The sequence below is a fragment of the Capsicum annuum genome, chromosome 3 (assembly GCF_002878395.1).
Source record: "Capsicum annuum cultivar UCD-10X-F1 chromosome 3, UCD10Xv1.1, whole genome shotgun sequence".
Lineage (NCBI taxonomy): Eukaryota > Viridiplantae > Streptophyta > Magnoliopsida > Solanales > Solanaceae > Capsicum > Capsicum annuum.
Genome location: NC_061113.1, coordinates 45359417 through 45383282, shown reverse-complemented (window position 1 = coordinate 45383282; position 23866 = coordinate 45359417). Strand labels below are relative to the sequence as shown.

At 31.5% G+C, this 23866-nt stretch overlaps 1 protein-coding gene across 17 annotated transcripts; it reads left to right on the top strand.

Moving 5' to 3' along the window:
* Positions 1-8008: 8008 nt before the first annotated feature.
* Positions 8009-20159, top strand: LOC107863822 (U-box domain-containing protein 3). Of its 17 annotated transcripts, none has more exons than XM_047407964.1 (7): positions 8042-8335; positions 9808-9855; positions 10551-10578; positions 10697-10976; positions 17108-17224; positions 17375-19249; positions 19713-20159. In XM_047407964.1, exons 4-7 carry the CDS (start codon positions 10701-10703, stop codon positions 19776-19778), a joined length of 2334 nt encoding a protein of 777 aa, XP_047263920.1. In that variant the 5' UTR covers positions 8042-8335; positions 9808-9855; positions 10551-10578; positions 10697-10700; the 3' UTR covers positions 19779-20159. The 17 variants fall into 17 exon arrangements, with proteins under 17 accessions (XP_016565467.1, XP_047263920.1, XP_047263922.1 ...); XM_047407966.1 differs by having other exon boundaries at positions 9803-9855; XM_047407959.1 differs by lacking the exon at positions 9808-9855 and adding an exon at positions 8442-8575.
* The last annotated feature ends 3707 nt before the right edge of the window (positions 20160-23866 follow it).

The following is a 23866-nucleotide window of genomic DNA, read 5'->3' as shown; positions in this document are numbered from 1 at the left end:
ACTTACAATGTCAATTAATCTCATAGTAATTAAATTATCAACTAGGTGTATTCGTCATTATTAGAGTGATCAATTGACCAATTTTATTTGAAATGAATCAAATTAAGCCATTATTCGTAATAACTTAATTGATATAACTAAAATTAAAGATAAATTGATAAGTTCACTTACAATTTCAATTAATCTCATAGTAATTACATGATCAACTATGTGTATTCGTCTCGAGGAGAGTAATTAATCGACCAATTTTATTTCAAATGATTCAAATTAAGTCATTATTAGTAATAAATAAATTGATTTTGACTAAATTAAAGATGAATTGATAAGTCCACTTACAATTTTAATTAATGTATTCGTCCTTAATAGAATGATCAATTGATAAATTTTATTTAAAATGATTCAAATTAAGCAATTATTAGTAATAACTGAATTGATTTAACTAAAATTAAAGACAAGACCTTAGACAAGGGGACAAATATTTGAGTTCTCTTAAAAACATCTGAACTTTAGTATTTTAATTTATTTTTCCAACATATATCATATATGTTTGATAATTTTCAACAGATGAGTCATCTGTTGCAATAACTTAGTCATTTGTTGCAACAGATGTCTATATTTGTTTGATAGTTTTTAATAAATGAGTCATTTATTGCAACAGGTTAGTCATCTGTTGCAACATATGTCTATATTTGTTTAGTCATTTCCAACAAATGTCTTTATCTGTTTGGTCATTTCCAACAGATGTCTTTATCTGTTTAATCATTTTCAACAGATTACTCATCTTTTGCAACATGTTAGTCATCTATTGATTCATATTAAGCCATTATATTAGTAATAACTAAATTTATTTAACTAGAATTAAACATGAATTAATAAGTTCAATTACAGTTTTAATTAACCTCATGGTAATTACACTATCAACTAAGTGTGTTCGTCCTGAGTAGAGTGATCAATTGACCAATTTTATTTGAAATGATTAAAATCAAACCATAATTAGAAATAACTATATTAATTTAACTAAACTTAAAGATGAATTAGTAAGTCCACTTACAATTTCAATTAATTTTATAGTAATTACATGATCAACTAAGTGTTTCGTCTTAAGTAAAATGATCAATTAACCAATTTTATTTGAAATAATTAAAATCAAGCAATTATTAGTAATAATTAAATTAATTTAACTAAAATTAAAGATGAATTGATATTTTAATTACAATTTCAATTAATCTCATAGTAATTACATGATCATCTAAGTGTATTCGTCTTGAGTAAAGTGTTAATTGGCCAATTTTATTTGAAATGATTCAAATTAAGATAGTATTAGTAATAACTACATTGATATAACTAAAATTAAAGATGAATTGATAAGTTCTATTACGATTTCAATTATTCTCATATTAATTACACGCTCATCTTAGTATGTTCGTTCTGAGTAGAGTGATCAATTGGCTAATTTTATTTGAAATAATTCAAATTAAGTTATTAGTAATAGCCAAATTGATTTAGTAATTACTATGAAATTAATTGAATTTGTAATTATTAAATTTCATAGTAATTACATGATCATTTAAGTGTATAACCTATTGCAACAAATTTAATTTGTTGCAACAGATGAGTCATTTGTTGAAAATTATCAAACATATATACACATATGTTGCAATAGATTAGTCATCTGTTGTAACAAATGTCTTTATCTATTGATCATTTCTAACAGATGACCAATCTATTGCAACATATGACTTTATTTTTTTATTATTTCCAACAGATTACTAATCTGTTGCAAAGGCGACTAATCTGTTGCAACAGATGCCTTTATCTGTTTGGTCATTTTTAACAGATTACTCATCTTTTGCAACATCTTAGTCATCTATTGATTCATATTAATCCATTATATTAGTAATAACTAAATTGATTTAACTAGTATTAATAAATTCAATTACCGTTTCAATTAATCTCATGGTAATTACACGATTAACTAAGTGTGTTTGTCCTGAGTAGAGTGATCAATTGACCAATTTTATTTGAAATGATTCAAACCAAGCCATAATTAGAAATAACTATATTGATTTAACTAAAATTAAAGATGAATTAGTAAGTTCACTTACAATTTCAATTAATTTTATAGTAATTACATGATCAACTACGTGTTTAATCTTAAGTAGAATGATCAATTGACTAATTTGATTTAAAATAATTAAAATTAATTAATTATTAGTAATAACTAAATTGATTTAACTAAAATTAAAGATGAATTGATAATTTAATTACGATTTCAATTAATCTCATAGTAATTACATGATCATCTAAGTGTATTCGTCTTGAGTAAAGTGTTAATTGACCAATTTTATTTGAAATGATTCAACTTAAGACATTATTAGTAATAACAACATTGATTTAACCAAAATTAAAGATGAATTGATAAGTTCAATTACGATTTCAATAAAGGAATCGGTGAGTGAAGACAAGATCGGATCTTTAAAGCTGAAGTCTTTTTCTTCATCAAGAGTGAGAGATCTGTCTAAGAACAATAGAAGAAGGATATACCATCGAATCGGATCTTAGAGAAGTCTCGGTCTTCGTCCACACCTAGGACAGGGAAGAGGCAATGAAATTGATGAATGAATGATGGATTCTTTTCTAGCCTAGTTCTTCCACATGAATACCATATGATAAAAAGAAAGACCGATTTACCTGTGTTAAGGATAGTGCACTAGAATCAATAGACTCTTATCGAATCCTCTGTGAGTGAGGGTACTCCTTAGACTCTTATCGAATCCTCTGTGAGTGAGGGTACTCCTTATAAGTTCAATTACGATTTCAATTGACATGTTGCAATAGATGAGTAATCTGAATGAAAAGACCAAACAGTTAATGACATTTGTTGAAAATAACCAAACATATATAGACATCTGTTGCAACAGATACTAACCTGTTGCAATAGTTAACTCATCTATTGAAAATTATCCAACAAATATAGACATCTGTTGCAACAGATGACTAAATTGTTGCAACATATGACTCATCTATTGGAAATTATTAAATAGACAAGATATATGTGAACTCAGAACCAAAATGAGCCACAGAATTTAAAAAGTGACCAAAATATGTCACCTATTTAAAAAGTTACCAAAATAGGCTAAACGTAATAATTTATTACGTTTTCTATTTTTTTCTTAATGGTCAACTAACAGAGTTGACTTTTACAAAAAACGTAAGAATTTCTTACGTTTTACATTTTTTTGGTAAAACGTAAGAAATTCTTGCGTTTTATAAAAAATATAAAACGTAAGAATTTCTTACGTTTTACACGATGACCGAGGAAAAAATGCAGTGAATTATCAAATCAATTAAAAAGATACTAAAAAATGAGTTGTTCAACATAACAAAAAGTTACGTTCTTAACTTTTTTGTAGCAATGGTCCCCCACCCACAATTCCTTTTTCCATAAATGTCCCATCACTTTTATTTTTTCCTATTTTTACATATGATAATTATGAATTTTTTGATTAATTAAATTTATTTATATTTTACATGTAGTTCAAATAACTTATTTTTTCCTCTATGTAATAAATTTACGTTTTACATAAAAAATTTATAAAATAGAAGTATCAATTACCTCATTAACTTAATAATTTTTCTTATATTTACTCTGTATAAAAAAGTAATCACTTCTATCCTTAATTATCCGATTTTTCTCAAAAAAAAAATTAGACTTTTGAGTTTTTCTCTACTCCAAAATAGTGAAATATTGAATTATCGTCGATCAAATATGCTACTATATACAAGAATTATATTTTTTTGGTGTGTTAAAAATATTAAATTAATTTTTTGGATAGTGATTCATCGTAGTTTTCGATTAGTGTTTTGATTAGGATATTGAGGAGACTCACATGCACAAATACATTTTATATTATAATTAATGGAGTAAAAATTCACAATTTAATTTAGGAACACTCCTAAATTAATATAAGAAAATATATTTTTTTAGGAACACTCCTAAAAATTTATAATTCTTGTATATAGTAGCATATTTGATCGACGATAATTCAACATTTCACTATTTTGGAGTAGAGGAAAACTCAAAAGTATAATTTTTTTTAAAGAGAAAACGGATAATTAAGGATAGAAGTGACTATTTTTTTATATAGAATAAATATAAGAAAATTGTTAAGTTAATGAGGTAATTGATACTTCTTTTTTTATTTTATTTTTATGTAAAACGTAAAAATTTATTAGAAAAATAAATTATTTGAACTACATGTAAAATATAAATAAATTCAACTAATAAAAAAATTCATAATTATCATATGTAAAAAGAGAAAAAAGTAAAAGTGATGGGACATTTGTGGAAAAAGGAATTGTGGTTGGGGACCATTGCTATAAAAAAGTTAAGAAAGTAATTTTTTGTTACGTTGAACAACTCTTTTTTTAGTACCTTTTTAACTGTTTTAACAATTCATTGTATTTTTTCCTCGGTTATCGTGTAAAACGTAAAAAATTCTTACGTTTTACAAAAAAAATATAAAACGTAAGAAATTATTACGTTTTTGTAAAAGTCAACTCTGTTAGTTGACCGTTAAGAAAAAAGTAGAAAACGTAATAAATTATTACGTTTAGCCTATTTTGGTAACTTTTTAAATATGTGGCCTATTTTGATCACTTTTTAAATTCTGTGGCTCATTTTGGTTCCGAGTTCTATGTGTTGAAAAATAATTTAAAATCCTAAAGCTCAAATATTTTTAGGAGAACTCAAACATTTGTCCCGCTGTCTAAGGTCTTGTATTAAAGACTTGTCTTCAATTTTAATTAAATTAATTTAGTTATTATTAATAATTGCTTAATTTGAAAAAACAAATGACTAACCTGTTATAAACATCTGTTGCAATAGATGACTAACTTGTTGCAACAAATAGATAATCTATTGGAAAATAATTAAAATACTAGGGAACTCAAATATTTTTAGGAGAACACAAATGTTTGTCCCATTGTCGTAGAGACGTCTTTAATTTTAGCTAAATCAATTTAGTTATTACTAATAATTGCTTAATTTGAATCAACAGATGACTAGCATGTTGCATTAGATGATTCATCTGTTGGAAATTATCAAATAGATAGAAAATTTGTTGTAATAGATGAGTCAACTATTAGAAAGCAATTAAAATATTAGGAAACTTAAACGTTTTTAGGAGAACTCAAATGTTTGTCCCCTTGATCCTTTTGCATTTGATGTATGATATATTATTTTTGTTTTCTTTACCTGTTTCATGAAATTTTTCATGTGTTTTACTTTTTCGTTGTGCCCCTGTTGAAATTTTTAAAAATTTTTTTAGGTCAAATTTTGTTCGTATATCACTTGGACATTACTTCATAGCTTATTTTGTAAGTAAAATTATAATATTTGTTGGATTTCTTATTTGGTGTATCTGCTACTGCTACAATGGATAAAACCTGCAACATGAATCCAACATATGAGTCATCTATTGCAACAAGTGAGTAATCTGTTGCAATATATGACTAATCTGTTGCAACAGATGACACATATGTTGGATTTATATTACAACACCATAAAACGAATCCAACAGATTACTCCTTTGTTGCAACAAATTAGTCATATATGTTGCAACAGATTACTCATTTGTTGCAACAAATTAGTCATATATGTTGCAACAGATCAGTCATATATGTTGCAATAGATTACTTATTTATTGCAACAAATTAGTCATATATGTTGCAATAGATTAGTCATATATGTTGCAATAGATTAGTCATATATGTTGCAACATATTACTAATCTGTGCAACAGATTAGTCATATATGTTGCAACAAATTACTAATCTGCGCTTCTGTGCAACAAATTAGTCATATATGTTGCAATAAATACTCATTTGTTGGATTCACGTTACATGTTTTATCCATTATTAAAAAATAGCAGTAGCAGATACATCTAGATGAGAAATTCAACTAAAAAATAATAAGCATTAAAAAAAAAATAACAAAAAACATTAAAAAATAACAAACACCAACAAATCAAGTTCCTCATTTTCGTCATAACTTAAAAGCCCTAATTTTTTACTTGTGAAAATAAAAAAGAAACGATGAAGAACTCGAAGTTGTTGTCGTCGGAGAATGTTGTCACGTCGACTGGCGGTTGAAAGTAAAAAAGGAACGGGCAAGAACTCAAAATTATTTGTTGCCAGAGGTTGAAGTTGCACAAGATTAATTAAAGGGAGAAATTTGAAAAGTTGTTGGTTGGGAGAAGTTAGAGAGAGAAACTATCGATAGAAAGAGCGAAGAGAGAGAGATTGATTTGCAGAGGGAGGGAAGTTTTGTGGGTGTGGATTAATTTGTATTTTTGAAAAGATTAACAAGTTTAGAAGATATTAATCAAGTCCACAATTAACCTAATCAAGTTTTTTTAATTATGTTTGACCCTTTAAATTGGTCAATGTTACCAATCCTTCATTCAAGACTTAAAAGACATCTTTCCTTCAATTTTCTCGGGTAAAATAGTCATTAAAAATACGGTTGAAAATTATTCACATCTCTAAACTTTATTTTAAAAAATAAACACCCCTCTCAACTTTGATCAATAATATCATATGAGAGGGCAAAATAGTCATTACAAATATGGGTGAAAATTGTTTACAACTCCAAACTTTGGTTTAAAAATTAAGCACTCCTCTCAACTTTGATCAATAATCATTCTCTCTCAACAATAATCAATAATCTTCCATTTATGTAGTATCTTTATACACACATATATTAAGTTCTAGTTTAACTGCACGTATGCGAATATTTCTAATGAAGTTCAAAAAGTTTAAATCACTTCTCAAAGACCCTTTATACTTTAATATAATAATGTAAACATAATATATATTTTATTGTAAGCACACATATATTTTACCACCATAAGTATTTAATGGACCATCACTTTTGCATTTATCATGCAATACCTCTTTTCCTTGCTGCTAGAGGCTAAGAGAGACGGATCGCTTTGAACCATATTTTTAGTTAGATTATTTTTATTTATTTTTCTATATTTAAAATCTTTCTTTATTTTTAAAGTAAAATCTTTGATTACTTACTTAAAACTTTTAAAAAATTGATATTTGTTACATTTTTCTTATTCTATTGCTTTCATATTTATTTTTAGATTTTTTAAATCTTCATAAAATCAACTTTAGTTGATTTAGAATTCTTAAACTAATGAAAAAAGTATTAGTTGTCATTAGTTCTTATGACTTCTAATAAGAAAAAGTTTTACTATAAATATTTAATTAAATTTCAGCTCTTAAATATTAGAAAAATAGTGAAAAAATGTTTTTGTCTAAAGCATAGACTTTTAATGAAGGATAAGAATTTTAAACAATGTTTCTAAGACCCTTCACACTTTTAATATAGTATATATATATATATATATATATATATATATATATATATATATATATATATAAATTAATCAACATGATTTAAAATTAATCGCTTACAAATTAATCAAAAATTCTAACACTATTTTTTATGATTGGTGTTTTTGTATTATATGTATTAAGTATGTATGTATATATGTAATTATGTATTCTTATTAATAAAATTACAATTTTATTTTACTTATTTATTTCATTCAGTTAGTATTTTTCACTTTTCCCTTTTATTAAAAAATAATTTTTAGTTTTTGCATAGAAAATATGTTATATATATTTTAAAAATAAAAATTGCGATTATGAGGAAGATTTTCCAAAAAAGTTAAAATATAAAAATTAATAATAAAAAATAAAATAAATATTTTACAAAGTTAATTTGATAAAGGGGAAGAACCATTATTAAACAAAATTTAGGAGAATATTTGATTTTTAAATAAAATTCGGGCGTAAACAATTTTCACCGTTTCAAACACTGAACATTTCTGGAAAGTAAACGGATGGCACTCTCTACAATCTACCTAGAAATCATTCCCCCTTTAATCAGTCCACATATTAGATACCCATCAACCCAATATTTTAATCGTTTCACATTTCTGCCTCCAATTAATTAATCATTAATACTTATTAATAAATTTTACAAGCATCACCAACAAATCTGCAGCTTATAAGGGGCCCCACCAATTTTACCATTGTTTTTTTGTTTCCTTTTTGCTACCCTGTTAATTACAAAACTCTCTTTCTCTCTCTCTACAATGAAGCACTGCCAAGAGGGTTGGCAAAAATTGTTGGGAAAAAAGGGGTCATTGATTCTTCAACTTTATTCTATTGAAAAATACTCATGTTGATAATTCTTCCTTTTTGAAATACCATTGTTTCTTCAAGATCTGTTTTTTTTGTTTATCTATAAGCTCCAGGTATAATTGGGTTATATTTTTTTAGTTTGTGTTTTTTGTTATTTTTTCTTCCATTTTTTAGGTTTTCTTTGTTAAGGTAGCTGTAAACTAATAACGCGGTGTTCAGGTCATCTTTCGCGCGCCTCGACTATTTTCATGGAATATTTGCCACCACTACCAGCTAACTCTGTCCCATGGTTCTTTAAGTCTCTAACACACTTGATTGTCCACTAGGTCACACTCTTGGTGCAAATAAAAGAGGTAGCTGTAAATTGTAATTATGTTTATTTGTTAAGGAGAATATGACCTTAGATAGGAGGTTATGAAGGTCATGAGTAAGAGTAGAGGGTTAGTAGGTATTCGATCGTTGTCTTGCTTTTCGTGTCTGTTATAGTATTAGCCTTATTCTTGTAGTTTCTGGCTTTTGGTGTCTGCTTTCATCTGTTGTTGTTTTGGGTGGGATATTAGTCTAGAGCACCATGTTTGTCATAGTATTAGCTTTATTGTTGTTGTTTCTGGCTTTTGTTATTTGTTATTATTTGTTGTTTATTATGTTTAGGTGATCGCACTTTGTTGTTGATGTTATGATTCCTTGCATGTATGCTCGACCCTGCTTTCCTATTAGTTGTCATGTTTTCATTACCACTTTGATTTGGTTTATTTGAGCCAAGGGTCTTTCGGAAGCAAACCTTTCTGCCTATAAGAGGTAGGGGTAAGTTCGGTCTGCGTACACTCTATCCTCCCCACACCTTATTTTGTGGGATTTCACTAGGTATGTTGTTGTTGTTGTTCGAGTTGGGAATCACCAATAACTGTATTTACAATGTCATATGTGCTAAAATATATCTAATCTTATGAAATGGGTAGCAGATTCTTTTTATAGGAAGAAATTCGGATGGATTTATAGATGTTTTTTTTTTACTCCTAAACTTGCTTGGCTGTGTATTTTCACGACATGAAGCTGAAGTTTGTTTGTTATCCTTTTCACCTCATTCCATGCTGCAACTAAGAATAAAATATGGAAAATCCGATACAAATATTTGGGATGTTGGCTTTGTTGTTTCAGTATATCTAAACTTTGGAAACTGGAACGAAAAAAAATGGATTTGTTTGAACCACCACCACCACCAACATACCAAGTGAAATCCCACTAGTAGGGTCTGGGGAGGGTAGAGTGTAGGCAGACCTTACCCTGCCTCATGAAGGTGGGGAGGTTATTCCCAAAGGTCCCTCAGCTCGAGTACAACGAATCAAAGCAAGTATGAAAAGGAAAAACGATAGTGAAGAAAACATACTAGCAAATAAGGAAACAGTAACAACAACAAAGTAGTGCGATAACCGAGACACAGTAAACTTCAGATGATGATAGAAATCAAAAGCAAGACACTGTAGAGTATAAATGCTGTTTGAACCCATTTAAGGAAATAGGTTATGCTGTTTATGCTATTAAATTTGATAGAAATTCCTGACTAGTGTTGTTTGTTGCAGCTCAGGTACTCCATACTTAGATTTTGTGCCAATCTTGTCCAAATATGGTTGAGGTAGTAGCTTTTGACTTTTAAGTAGTTTTAAGACACACGTTTTACATGAAGAAATTGTATTCATACTGTTTTCCATCTTAGCGTATATAGCTACATCGGAATGTCTCAAGATAGCATTTCTACTTTGTAGTTCATCGAAAAGATAATAATATTGATGTCTGGACTTCAGGTCATGCGCTTAGATCACCTATAGATGTTATAGCTGTGTTTTTATTTGTTGTGTTGCTCTGGTTTCTCTCTTGATCTCTTGTTCCTGTTAACATTTTTCTCTCTTGATCTCTTGTTCCTGTTAACATTTTTTCTCCTCTTTTTTTTCTTTTTCCTTTTTTATATTGTTCAATCGCACCAATGACTGAGATGAGCCACTATATTTGTTACTTTTTTGATAAGGGACTTTATTTTAAGCATTGTCTCCATTCTAATTTATGAGGCGCTTGGGCATAGAGTTAACAATGTTAATTTTGAGTTGTGGTGTATATAAATAGCATTGCAGAAAAAATGATAACTGAGAAGTCATTTTGATAGGAAAAATACATAAGATTAAAGTTTAAATAGGTTACTGTAATTATTTAAATTCTTGAGACTTGTGAAAATTGTTAAGATTATATTATTGGTTCCATATATTAAACATTTTGTAAGTCTGAATGTGGAAAGAACCATACTGATTATTTTTTGCTGTTGGAGTTTTCTTATAGAACATGGAAGAAGCTGTGTATAAGAGAGGTAGTTGTTCTGATCAATCATCACAACTACGTCTACCCTGCATCTTTCCATCCCTCATCTTGACTTTTTTTTGCAAGTCACTGTGTAGATAATATGTTTTTAGATTTGTGCATGACAGGTTAATGGAGTTGACATCTGAAAGGTGCCTTATAAACAGTATCTCTCGATTCATTCACCTTGTGACATGTCTAACATCAAAGACTATGCCTGGTCAAAAGAACTACAAAAATATTGCAACTTTGTTGAAGCTTTTAAAACCAGTACTTGATGATGTTGCTCAACAAGAAGCTCCTTCAGATGAAACCATATGCAGGCAGTGTGAAGAACTAGATGTAGCCATTAATGAAGCTAGGGAGTTACTGGAAGAATGGTCTCCCAAGAAGAGCAAGATTCTCTGGGTAATTTTAATTCTCCTCTCGCTGATTTAGACATATGCTCACAAAATGAAGGGAAACAGAATGCAAAATTTAGGAACTTCTGTTTATATTAGGGCGGAGTTTTGACTGTCTATCGCTCTGATTGTTGCTCCCTAATTAGATACTCCTATTCACTTTCCCTATTTCAACTTCCAAACAGTTTGTGCTTAGTATTTTCTGTTGCATTTATTTATTCAAACTTAATTCGTTTCAAAATATTATCAGACTAAAAACTAAAGGATTCACCATTCCTTGAGTTAATTTTATGCTGTCACGTGTCAATGCTACAAATTAAGCACCATCACATGACGCTACCTTTTATTGGTTAGGTTCAGAGTGACAATGCCATTCCTTTTCCATTCTTGTTAGTTTGATTTCATCTGTGTTAGACTAATCCACGTGGATAATTCTGAGGAATGGTCGTGCTCTCCAAAATTGACAAAACTCATGGTTGCGTGTACACAGGGTGCTCAACTGTCTTATAGTGAGTGTTGATATTCAATTGTGCTGCTGATTAGTTTTTATGTTATTTTATTTGCTTTGATTATGTCAGCCGGACTTTTTCTTATTTTAGAATATGTTCGTTAACAGAGTCTTCAGATACATTTTACAATCAGGCCTGCTTACTACAGATCATGTAACGCACAACTCCAACTACTCTCTCACAGTGCAGAGACACTGAAGTGTCATTATCACATAAATAGACTGAATTTATGTATCTAGTATTCCCATTTCGGAAAAATTCTCTGCATGCTTTTTACATGATATCCTTGCTTAGTAACTGCAAGTTACACTATATAGCTGTTCTAAGTGGGGTTAAATATGGCAGATCAATATGACAATAACTACATCAAATAGTCATGTATAAGCTCATCATTCATGAGAGTGATGTTATTATCAGTTGTCCTACACTTTTGTCTCCCTTCTTGGAGGAGAAGGGCAACTTTAATAATATCCGAATATATAGTCAATCTGTTACTTACTTGCTCATTTGTAAATCTGTTGAAAGTCGAGCTGCGTGCCTGGCCTCGTTCTACTGTAAAATATCCAGTTTTCTTTCTTCTTTTTCTGAAAGGTTTCGTTCCAGTTGTCATCTGACTCTATTGAATAAACACAAAGTAATGAAAAATGTATGCTGGTGCAATTGGAGCATTGGTAAGCGATCAAGCCAATCTGGAAGATGATACTTGCTAGTATTTGTTGGTGCGTATGGTCAGAGAGGAACAACAAATGTTTTGAAGGTTTATCAACTCCAAATCACTTCCTTAAGGCTAGGTGTCTTTTGTATCTATATAGCTGGCATAACCTTTCACCCATAGATTCCCCTGAGAACTTTTTGAACTTTGTTAGCTCCCTGCTACTAGTGTAGCTGTTAAAAGTTGCTTTATGGGTGTGTTTGGTATGATGGAAAATGTTTTCCTAGAAAATAAGTTGGTGTTTTACTTATTTTCTAATGTTTGGTTGCTGAGTGGAAACTATTTTCCAAAAAATATTTTATGGTGTTTGGTTGGTGAATAGAAAATATATTTTTTTTCTACCTAAATTTTAACTTTATATGAGCGTGTGGCTCTCTAATTAAAAATATAATATATTTTCTAAAACATAATATTTAACTACACATTTTTAATCATTTGGTCAGTTTGTATGAGATGTGACATCAACAATTATACATTCAATTATACATTCATCTGACCAAATTTAGAAAACAATGTAATTTTTTCCACGTATTAATAAAATAAATTTATAATTACGTATTTTTTATTTTTTTATTTATTAAAAAGTAACTTCTTAATACGATTTATGAAAGAAAAAGTCAAAAAGAGTGAACTAGGTGGTACTTGATTTGACAAAACGAAGCAATAACTTTTTTTTTTAAATTTTTTTGGTAAGAAACGTAATAAAAATTTATAATTTATAAATTGTAATAAAAAGTTTTAATTTATAAAAGTTAAAAAAGTTATAAAGTTTTAATTTATAATTTTTTTTAAAAAACTCAGTGTACTATCACATCACTTCTTTATGTCAAATCACTTAAACGTAATAAATTATTACGTTTTACAAAAAAATTTGTAAAACGTAATAAATTATTACGTTTTATAAAGAAGTTTTGTAAAACATAATAAATTATTACTACGTTTTACTAAAATTTTTTTTACTGTACACATCCGCTATCAATCCGTTAAAAGAAAGGTATAAAACGTAATAAATTATTACGTTTATCCTATTTTGGTAACTTATTAAATGGGTGACCTATTTTGGTCATTTTATTCATATTTTGGTTTATTTTGGTTCCAAGTTTCCATAAGTCACATCTCAATATTTTCTAGAAAATGACTTCCCTTGGCCCACGAGGGAAGTCATTTTCTTTCAAATGGAGGAAAATGAGTTCCTTTGGAAAATATCTTCCTAAAGTTATATTACAACCAAACAAGTAAAAATAGGAAAATGTTATCCATCATACCAAACACACCCTTAAGGAATAATGCACGTGACTTATTTTTTGTTTTTTTCCGGTCCTTCTAGACAGGACTCCTAGTCAAATTGGGATTCCTATTTTTGGTAGAAAACTGATAGTCGTTTTCTATTTTTAGAATAGCAAATAGGACTGCTTTATTATGGTAATTTTTGATCTACTTTCAGTTGTAATAGCACTCTTTAAGTTAGGAGTTGATAATAATTTAAAAAAAAACCTTGACTCTTCTTCTCTAACTCATCTCTGTTTTCAGGCTCTCTTTGCTGCGTTATTTTAATAGTATTAAAACCAACAATTGGTATCACAACTATTTTTCTTGAGGGACCTGTGAGTGAAGAGATGGATTCTAAAAATGGGTTTTCACGAATGGCTTCACCCGTTTTTGATGGTGAAAATTATCAATTATGGGCTATGAGAATGAAAACTTACTTGGAGTCTCTTGATCTTTGGGAAGCTATGGAATTCATAATCCTCTTCCACAGTTTCCCAAAGATCAAGAGCCTCCAAGTAAGTTTTCATTCTCACTGCCCATAATTGATAATTTTCACCATAAAAAAATGGGTGGAACCCTTCGTGAAAAACTATTTTTAGAATCCATCTCTTCACTCACAGGTCCCTAAAGAAAAATAGCTCTAGATACCAACTGTTGGGTTCGCAATTAAGAGGGTATCATGCAGAAGCTAATAGTTTGCAAACCATCGAGGCGATAATTTAAAAGAAAAGAAAAATATACTAAAGATATTATTGATATTATTTGGTCAAGTGACCTACATATTATGAAAACTAATATCAAAAACTTAAAACCTATTTGAGAGAAAATCTCTCCTAAACAAAACTCTTTTAATGACTTCATTGTGGATGCTATTATATTATGAAAATAGAATAAAGATTCTCAATTTATAGAGGTACACAACTTTTTCTCCAAATAAGAGGTTAGCCAAATATAGAAGAGAATTATGTTTCCTTTTGGAAAAAGTAAAAATAATTATGGTATTATTTTGACTTTCCTTCCAAGAAAAGTGAAACTCAATTTGCTAAGAAAATTCCGGGCAAAAACCCTAACCCATCTCCCCTTTTCGTCTGAATTTTCTTGACAAAACTTGATCCATCTTTTCACGTCACATGCATGATTTTGGTTCTTCACATAATCTTCATATATCGCTGCTGTTTGGCATGCTAAAAATGATGATGACTTAAATATTGGAACATTATCCGTTAAAAATAAAAGCATGAGTTGAAAATATTGCAGCCTTATGTTATAGTGAACAGGGTTGAAAGTGGCGCCTTGTACATTAAAAGTGAACACAGGTTAAAAGTGGAACTCATGCATTAAAAGTATATGCACGAGGTGAAAGGAGCCCAAATGTTAAATGAAAACAGGGGTTGAAAGTTGGAGCCCATAGACATAGGTTGAAAATTGATTTTGTTTTAAAGATGAAGCAGCAGGATTATTGAAAATATAGTTGAAAATTGTCTCAACATGTAGTTTTTGTTTTTGACTTTCTTTGACAAAATATTTTCACATCGTCAAATTGGTTGCAGCTTTGATCTTGGCATGTCTTCAATCTGAACCATCGGACTTTTGAATGGCTCCACCCATTTTTGATGGTGAAAATTATCAATTATGGGCTGTGAGAATGGAAACTTACTTGGAGGCTCTTGATCTTTGGGAAACTGTGGAAGAGGATTATGAAATTAATTCGCTGCCAAATAATTCCACTATAACTCAAATCAAGAGTCATAAGGAAAAGAAAACTCCGATGTCTAAGGCGAAGGAAACTCTGTTTGCTTCTGTTTCAACAACTATTTTTATAAGAATTATGTCTTTCACATCACCAAAAGAAATTTGGGATTATGTGAAGAAAGAATATGCTGGAGATAAAAGAATTAGAGGAATGCAAGTATTGAATTTAATAAGAGAGTTCGAGTTGCAGAGAATTGAAAGACTCTGGGACAGTCAAAGAATACTCGAATAGATTACTTGGCATTGTTAATAAGGTAAGATTACTAGGCACTGAATTTAAAGATTTAAGAATTGTTGAAAGAATTTTTGTTATAGTGCTCGAAAGATATGAAGCATGTATAACTACCTTGGAAAATACACAAGACCTGTCCAAGATTACCTTGGAAGAGTTACTAAATTCTTTTTAGGCACTGGAACAAATGAGACTTATGAGGCAAGATGGTATGGTTGAAGGAGCCTTAGTAGGTAGCCTCAAAACTCAAAGCACGGGTAAAAATTTAAAAAATTACCCACCTTGTGAGCACTGTGGAAAAGTAGGTCATCCATTATACGGATGTTGGAAAAGGTCAAACACGAAGTGCAGGAAGTGCAATCAACTTGCCCATGAAGCAGTGATTTGCAAAAACAAATTTGAGAACCATGAAGTAGATGCACGTGTGGTCAATGAAGAAGAAGAAACATGTATCTCAAGTAAGTTTTCAACAAATTTTTGGCTGATTGATAGCGGTTCCACCAACCACATGACTTGTAACAAGATTTTGTTTAAAGAATTAAAGCATACTGAAATATCCAAGGTTAGGATCAGAAATGGTGACCAGATTCTTGTTGAAGGAAAAGGAGCTGTTGTCATCAAACAAGTTCAGGTAATAAAACTTCAACAATGATGTGCTGGAAAAGAAGTTTTAAACAATAAGATGAGAGGTAAACATTTCTCATTGTTTCCAATGGAAGATGTTTTTGTAGAACATGAAAAACATCATAGGCTGAAAAAATTAGAAGATGATCCTCTAATTGAAAAAGCACAAACAATATATGAATCTGCTAGGTTTAAAGGAACTTTCAATGTTCCTAAAGGAATTGAAGCAATGGAGGAGTTATCTATGTTTCAGAAAAATAAAATGAGTAAGTTTAAATTCAAGATGAAAATGAAGCAGGAAGAAATGCCAAAAGGAGTCAAGGGTTGCATTCAAGATGAGAAATGAATTTAGTTCACTACAAGCCCAAAGATGAATCTGCAGATTTATTCACAAGGTCACTTTCAGTTATCAAGGGTGGAGATCCCAAGACACAAGACCAAATTTTGCAGTTTCTAAAGCAAGGAGGAGTGTTAAAAGTTGCTTTAAGGAATAATACATGTGATTTGTTTTTTGTGTTTCTCCAGTCTTTTTACATAGGACTCCTAGTCAAATTGGGATTCCTATTTTTGGTAGAAAATTGTTGGTCATTTTCTATTCTTGGAATAGCAAATAGGACTGCTTTGTTATGGTAATTTTTGACCTACTTTCAGTTGTAATAGCACTATCTAAGTTAGGAGTTGATAATTAAAAAAAAAAATTCTTTGCGACTCTTCTTCTCTAAGTCATTTCTGTTTTCAGCCACTAAGTTCTTGGCTTTCCTTGCTACATTATTTTAACAATATTAAAACCAACAGTAGCCTTTTTTGTATTTGAGCTAATGAAGAATTGTCATTTTCCTCAGTTTTGTACTATTCTGTATCTTCTTGATGCTAGCAATGAAATTTCTTATTACTTCACAAAATAAAAAGTAATGAAAAATGTTTTTTTTTTTTTTTTTGGACGAAGCACAAAGTAAGTGATAAAAAATGATAACTAGCCTATCACAAACTTTTCCATTTCTACTTTCATGAAAGAACTTATTAGATATTTGATGTTCCAGGCTTTGCAGAGTGAACCAGAGTTGCTGAAAGTCCAGAGTAGTGCTCTCAAGTTATCTCACATTTTATGCCAACTACTAGAATCATCACCGCCTACTCTAGATCCTTCTGAAATTCAGGTCTGGTTTAATACACGAGTTCTAACGGACTTTTTAGCTGTACATTTTTGTTTCTACACTTCCTTTTCTTGTTAATGTTGTGTTAAAGCTAGTGCAATAAGTATGTGATCTTGACAGTAGCTCGACTGATTCCAATTTCATGTGCTTCAGCACTTCATACAGGAGCTTCAAAAGTTTGAAGTGGGGAAAACATCAAAACAGATAAATGTGGCTCTTGAAGAAGGGAAGATTCTTGGCTCTGAAAGTCTGACAGAAATAATTCACTCTCTTAATTTGTCATCTCATGAAGAACTATTGAATGAATGTATTGCATTAGAGAAGGAGCGACTGAAGGCTAAAGATAACAAATTGAGAGGAAATTTAGATAAGATCACCCTTTCCATAGATTTCTTCTCAATTATTCGTGATTGTATGCTTGAACTTGAGACCTTCAAGGCCATAGATGGTATTAAGATCCCTCCTTATTTCCGGTGTCCCTTGTCTTTGGAACTCATGGTGAATCCAGTCATTATTGCTTCAGGCCAAACTTATGAGAAGGCTTCCATTCAAAAATGGCTGGATCATGGACTAACTACATGCCCAAAAACCCTCCAAGCACTCGCACATTCAAATCTTATCCCAAATTACACTGTTAAAGCTCTGATAGAAAATTGGTGTGAGGTAAACAAAGTGAGTCTTGATGTGAACCCTGAGTCAACTCATGATGGAATCATATCTAATCCTGGACACCTTAATAATATGGACGACATGCGAGGCTCCTCAGAAACCAGCAATTCGACATCAAGACTATGTCATCAAGGTGGACAAGCTTTTGAAAGTGAGAAGATTGATTTCACATCCGAATTAAGTGAAGAACTTAGTGCATGCCGTACCAGGGAGGCTCAAAATTCAGGCCACACATCTCCAGGGCTTTCCCATATCCATAGCAGGAGTGAATCAGTATCAAGTGCTGTTTCCAGTATTGATTATCTTCCCTCTGGGTCAACTGATGTCTCAAGGATATCAAGTAAACATGATAATGTGAGTGATACATCTGGAGAGGTACAATGTGATTACCGTATTTCTTCTCCTCGCAACAAGAGTGTTGGAAATTCTCCTAATTTGTCTGCAAGGCTTTATCACAGCTCCAAAACAATGAGTGAAAGGGCTGTGAATGGACTCCACAATCCTGCTAGACAACTTTCCTTACCAACAAAGTCGATGTCTGATGATCTGACTACGAGTTCCCATGTTGAAAAGCTTATTGGTGACCTGGAAAGTCAATCAACCGAGGTGCAAACAGCAGTTGCAGCAGAACTGCGATTTCTTGCAAAGCACAACATGGAAAACCGAGCTATTATAGGTGGCTGTGGGGCTATTGCTCCACTTATCTCTTTGCTAAACTCTGATGTGAAACTAACTCAAGAGCATGCTGTGACAGCATTACTAAACTTATCGATAAATGAAAACATCAAGGCCATGATTGCGGAGCAAGGGGCGCTTGAACCCCTCATCCATGTCCTGAGAACAGGAAATGCTGGAGCAAAAGAGAATGCTGCTGCAGCTCTTTTTAGTCTCTCTCTTTTGGAAGAGTACAGAAAAAAGATTGGACGTTCTGGAGCAGTGAAAGCTCTGGTTGATCTTCTTGGTTTAGGTACCATTAGGGGGAAAAAGGACGCTGCTACAGCATTATTTAACCTCTCAATTTTTCATGAAAATAAGGCTCGCATCATTCAAGCTGGAGCTGTGAAGCATCTCATTAGGTTCTTGGACCCTTCGAATGAAATGGTTGATAAGGCTGTTGCTCTTCTTGCAAATTTGTCTACCATTTCAGAGGGCTGCTTAGCTATTGCCAGAGAGGGGGGTATACAATCACTAGTCGAGATTGTTGAAACCGGATCTCAGCGGGGAAAAGAAAATGCTGCCTCAATACTGCTGCAACTGTGTCTCAACAGTCCCAAGTATTGTCGACTAGTGTTGCAAGAAGGTGCTGTCCCTCCTCTTGTTGCATTGTCTCAGTCGGGCTCCCCAAGAGCAAAGGAGAAGGTATGTAGCTCTGTCTTCTTTAAAAGGTTCCCATTTTGCGCTATCTACTTCAATCTTTCTGTTCTTCCCAATTGTCATATGCTTACCATACGAAGTGCCTGCCAAATTAAAGGGCTGGTCTACAATTTAAGTGGAAGACTCTATCTGATAAAATAAAAATCTACTTTCTTGATCTGGATCCAATGACTAGACAGCATTTATTATATACAAAAAGAGTGTACTCAGTCTTAGGAGAGTTAATATAGTTTCTGTGTGCATCACATATTGCCCACTTAACAAATTACAGCTGCTTATACGTACATTCAAAGATTACCCTCACCATGATGCATGTCACACGCAGCACGTGTGCAATGGAAAGCCATAACACATTTTTTTCTCTTCTTTATCCTTTTTTTTATTTTAAATGTTAATTTTCCTAGCTTCAGGACAATAAATTTTATATTTTATCTTTATAATGGAGCAGGCACAACAACTTCTCAGTCATTTCCGCAGCCAGCGAGAAGGAGCTGCAGGGAGGGGGAAGTCATAATGTAGAGGTTTTAGCTCATTGAATCATGCTTCCCTTTGCCGTTGGGTTCACTGTTCAGAGAGTCGTTCTTTCCAGGAGCAATCTTGTTTTTGAAAAATCATCTGTAGTTTCCCCATTCTTGTTTGTTTTACCATTAGAAAGTTGTTTGCTACTGGTAAGTACTTTGATCTGTAAATGGTAGTAGTCTCGTGTTATAGCTTTCACGATTGGCAACAAATGCTAATAAGGTTTTGTCCCTACGGTTGCCTTTCTCCTCTAGAAGACCATATGTTAGCTAGTGGATATTGTATATGTGAGTTGTTGTGAATACTCATGTTAGAGTATGCTGGGATCGATATATTGTGATGATATCATTGAGGAATAAATAGCCCTTCAACAAAACACTGCTCAAATATACTGCATGTATCATCATATTACATCCATACAATTGATATATTATCATGAAGGACTGTTTAATTCACTCAATGAGAAACTCCTCAATCCTTGGTTATACCATTACAGTATATCAATATACAAACATGGCGTCATTGAGGGTTGAGTAGTCCTTCAGTGTGAAACTGCTCAATCCTCAATGATACCATCACAATATATCCATATACTAATATACTAATATGATATCATTAAGGTATGTTTCCTATTCATTTACTCACTAGAACTCCATGACACGATCACAATATATTTATATACTAAGATAATATCATATGCAGTATTACTTCATCAATTTATTGTAAAAAATGTATTTTTCTAGAAATATATCATGTTGCCTATTTTACATATGTATTCTATTATGTGTGTAAAAGACACATGTTGGACTCTTGAGGCAACAAAAGTATGAAGATAAAAAGTGTTTCAAGTAGGGCAGTTCAATAATGTCCACATCTGCCCACAACATGAACGATCTTGCACAAAAGGAAATGTTATTACAATCTTTGTTAGTCGTGTTATACGAGAAAAACTTTCTGATCCCAAAAGTGTACACAACAACAGATATGCAATGGGATTCTAAAAATGCATATGGTATCAACTTGATCTATATGTAAGCATGACAGACAATGAAAAAAGGGCCAAACCCATCGAGAATCTCCTGAACTTGGCACGATCTTTCATTTTGGCACTTCAAGTGGATGTTGTTCACTTCATGTAGCCATAAAGTGTATCATTTTGACACCTTTTGCTGAATCAACAAAGAGAGTGTATTACACTCGCTTTTAAGCGCGTTTGAGCGGTATTTTCGTAAATTTTTAGGAGTATTTTCATAATTTTACATCTTCTCTCCCACATTGTCTTCTCCATACCTATTTATTAGCTTAACCTCCATTAATGGAGGTGAAATCAACACTCAAAATAAATTTCACTCCATTAGCAAAATATTCACTCTATTAACTAATACACACCATAAACACCAAATAATACTCCTTCCATTAATCAACGGAATACACCCTCTAATCTCAATTCACCACCATTACACCATAAACACACTAACAACAACCCAATAACAATCAAAGATTCATTACACATCATAGCAATAATCAAGGTTCAATATAAGTAATTTCTCACTCCGTTAGATAAACAAAGATGTTATTCACAGTCTTTTTTTCCATCCCCATCTCGATCCATTAGTTTTTCAGTATTTTTTTTTTCTTAACACAATTAATTTTTGCTCCATTAATTCTTGGAGGTCAAGCTCACAATATTATGTTTTTACTCTTTCTTGCTTCATTATTGTGTAATTGGAAACTTGCATTTTTTTTTCAGTTCCATATTCTTTTTCTTGCTCCTTCCACTTCCAGCTTCACTCCTTCCCATGTCTCTCAAATCATAATTCAACTTCACTGTATCTAAAATTCCCACGTTTCTCCTTCCCATGCATCTAAAATTCTAGTTCCAAGCAACTCCAATTCGTATTTATCTTTTCATTCGTCAATTTATTTTCTAATTGAACACTAACCTTATCTTTCTCCATATTTTTCATCATGTATTTTAAATTCGTGAAGTTATTAATGTAGATCTATTATTGTTAGAGAATGAGGAGGTATGTTTATCATTATTGAAAAGTTCAATCTCCATTAATGGAGGTTTAAGCTAAAAGAAAGTTGGGTGGAGAAGATAATGTGGGGGGTGCTTTTTTGTAATTATTTAGGGAATAAAACATGTGTCATTAATTCATTGGATGTAATTGCCATGCATTTTGGCCTTTTACAAAAAAAAACTAATTTTGTGTATATATAATGATGTGGCAATGTAAAATTAGATGACACAAATTAATTGATTGGGTAATCCATGTTGGTAGTGAGTGTGACCCACGCACCAGAGCTGATGTCGAAAGGTGTCGAAGTGACACTTTATGGCTACTTGAGGTGCCAAAAGTAAACAATGTCCACTTGAGATGCCTAAGTGAAACTTTGTGCCAAGTTTAGGGGGCCACCGATGGATGCAACTCAAATGTTAAGAGGCAATCCAAAAGATTCATATGCACAATGGAAGAATACATACGCAGGTCCCTCAAGTACGCACCATTTTTCACTTAGGCACCTTAAATGGACATTGTTCCATTTTGACACTTCAAGTAGGTATAAAGTATGTCATTTTGACACTTTTTGTTGAGTTGACAAGGTACGTGTGACACGCATTGAAGGCTCGTTTGGGTGGCATTTTCATAATTTTTCAGTGGCATTTTCGTAATATTTTAGTGGCATTTTCTTATTTTTATTTTTCTTCTCTTTTCTTCTTCTTCTTTCTCCAATTCATTAACTTACCTCCATTTTTTTCCGTAACACATCCTTATGCTAAAATGGTTAAATCAAGAATCTTACTTCTTTTATGAAAGAAGAAATCAAAAAACAAGAATGATTAAATGAAGAAATAAGAATGCTTACTTATAAGAAATAAGAATGCTTAAGAAATAAAGCTAAATCAGTGAAGAAAAATTGAATTCAAACAAAATTAATTAAAAAAAAATTAAAATCGAAGCATAAAAATCAAGAAAAATCAGTGAAGAAAAATTAAAAATCGAAGCAAAACTGATGAAAGAAATTTAAAGATAAAGGCTAAATCCGTGAAAAAAATTAAAATCAAATAAAATCAATTAAAAAAATTAAAAATTGACTGGTGGGGTGGGTAGGGTGGCGGATAGGTGGGTGGGTGGGGTGGGAGAGGCGGTAGGATGGGTGGACTGGTAGGGTGGGGGTGGGTGGGTGGATTAGTGGGGTGGGGGTAGGTGGGTGGACTGATGGGGTGGGTGGTGGGTGGGTGGGTGGGGTGTTTGAAGAAGAAGGTTGGTGGGGTGGGTGGGTTAGGGGGAGGGGGTATTTTTTATTTAAATTAATTATTTATAAATTATTTGAGTAACTTTTAATTAAAATTAATTATTGAGAAAAGGGGTGATTATTGATTTTTTTTGAAAAAAAATTAATTAATGATTTAAAAATTATTTTTTAGAGAAATGACACGTGTCAGCATATTATTTGTCACTTTCCACATCATCAGGCGCGTGTAAGACACACACAGAATATAAATTTGCTGATTCAGCAAAAGATGCCAAAGTGGCACACTTGAAGGCCGCTTGAGGTGCCAAAATGGAATAATGTCCACTTGAGGTGCCTAAGTGAAAGATGATACGTACTTGAGGGACCTGCGTATGTATTCTGCCGATGCACAATTATCAACATACATACATATATATATATATATATACATACATACATATATATATATATATATATATATATATATATATATGATACCAATATAAAGGCAAATTATATTTAAAACATTTTTCAATAAATTTAATTGAATGTTTTGTAAATCCTACTCAGTACTCCCTCTCTCTAATAGTTTCATCATGTTTTTAAGTCCTTCTAGTTTCTATTTTTCCCTTTTTATAATAGTTTTTTTTTTAACTTACCCTGTTCATCTCTTTCTCTTAACCCTAATTCTTGATAACTTCTTCTTTAACTACACCCCAGAATAGATTATATGACCACCAACTTCGTCCTATGTCTTTTTGCGGATTGCTTTTTAAGGCCAAAATCTTGACTACTACAAGTCCAAATTCCTTGGAATTTACAAGTTAATCCATCGTTGTTATC

What these genes read in the sequence shown, in the direction of transcription:
- LOC107863822 (XM_016709981.2), top strand. Translation starts at nt 10,701, where the DNA reads ATGGAGTTGACATCTGAAAGGTGCCTTATAAACAGTATCTCTCGATTC. An exon ending in AGAAGAGCAAGATTCTCTGG is followed by an intron (nt 10,977 to 17,107) that starts GTAATTTTAATT and finishes TTGATGTTCCAG; the next exon opens with GCTTTGCAGAGTGAACCAGA. An exon ending in TAGATCCTTCTGAAATTCAG is followed by an intron (nt 17,225 to 17,374) that starts GTCTGGTTTAAT and finishes CATGTGCTTCAG; the next exon opens with CACTTCATACAGGAGCTTCA.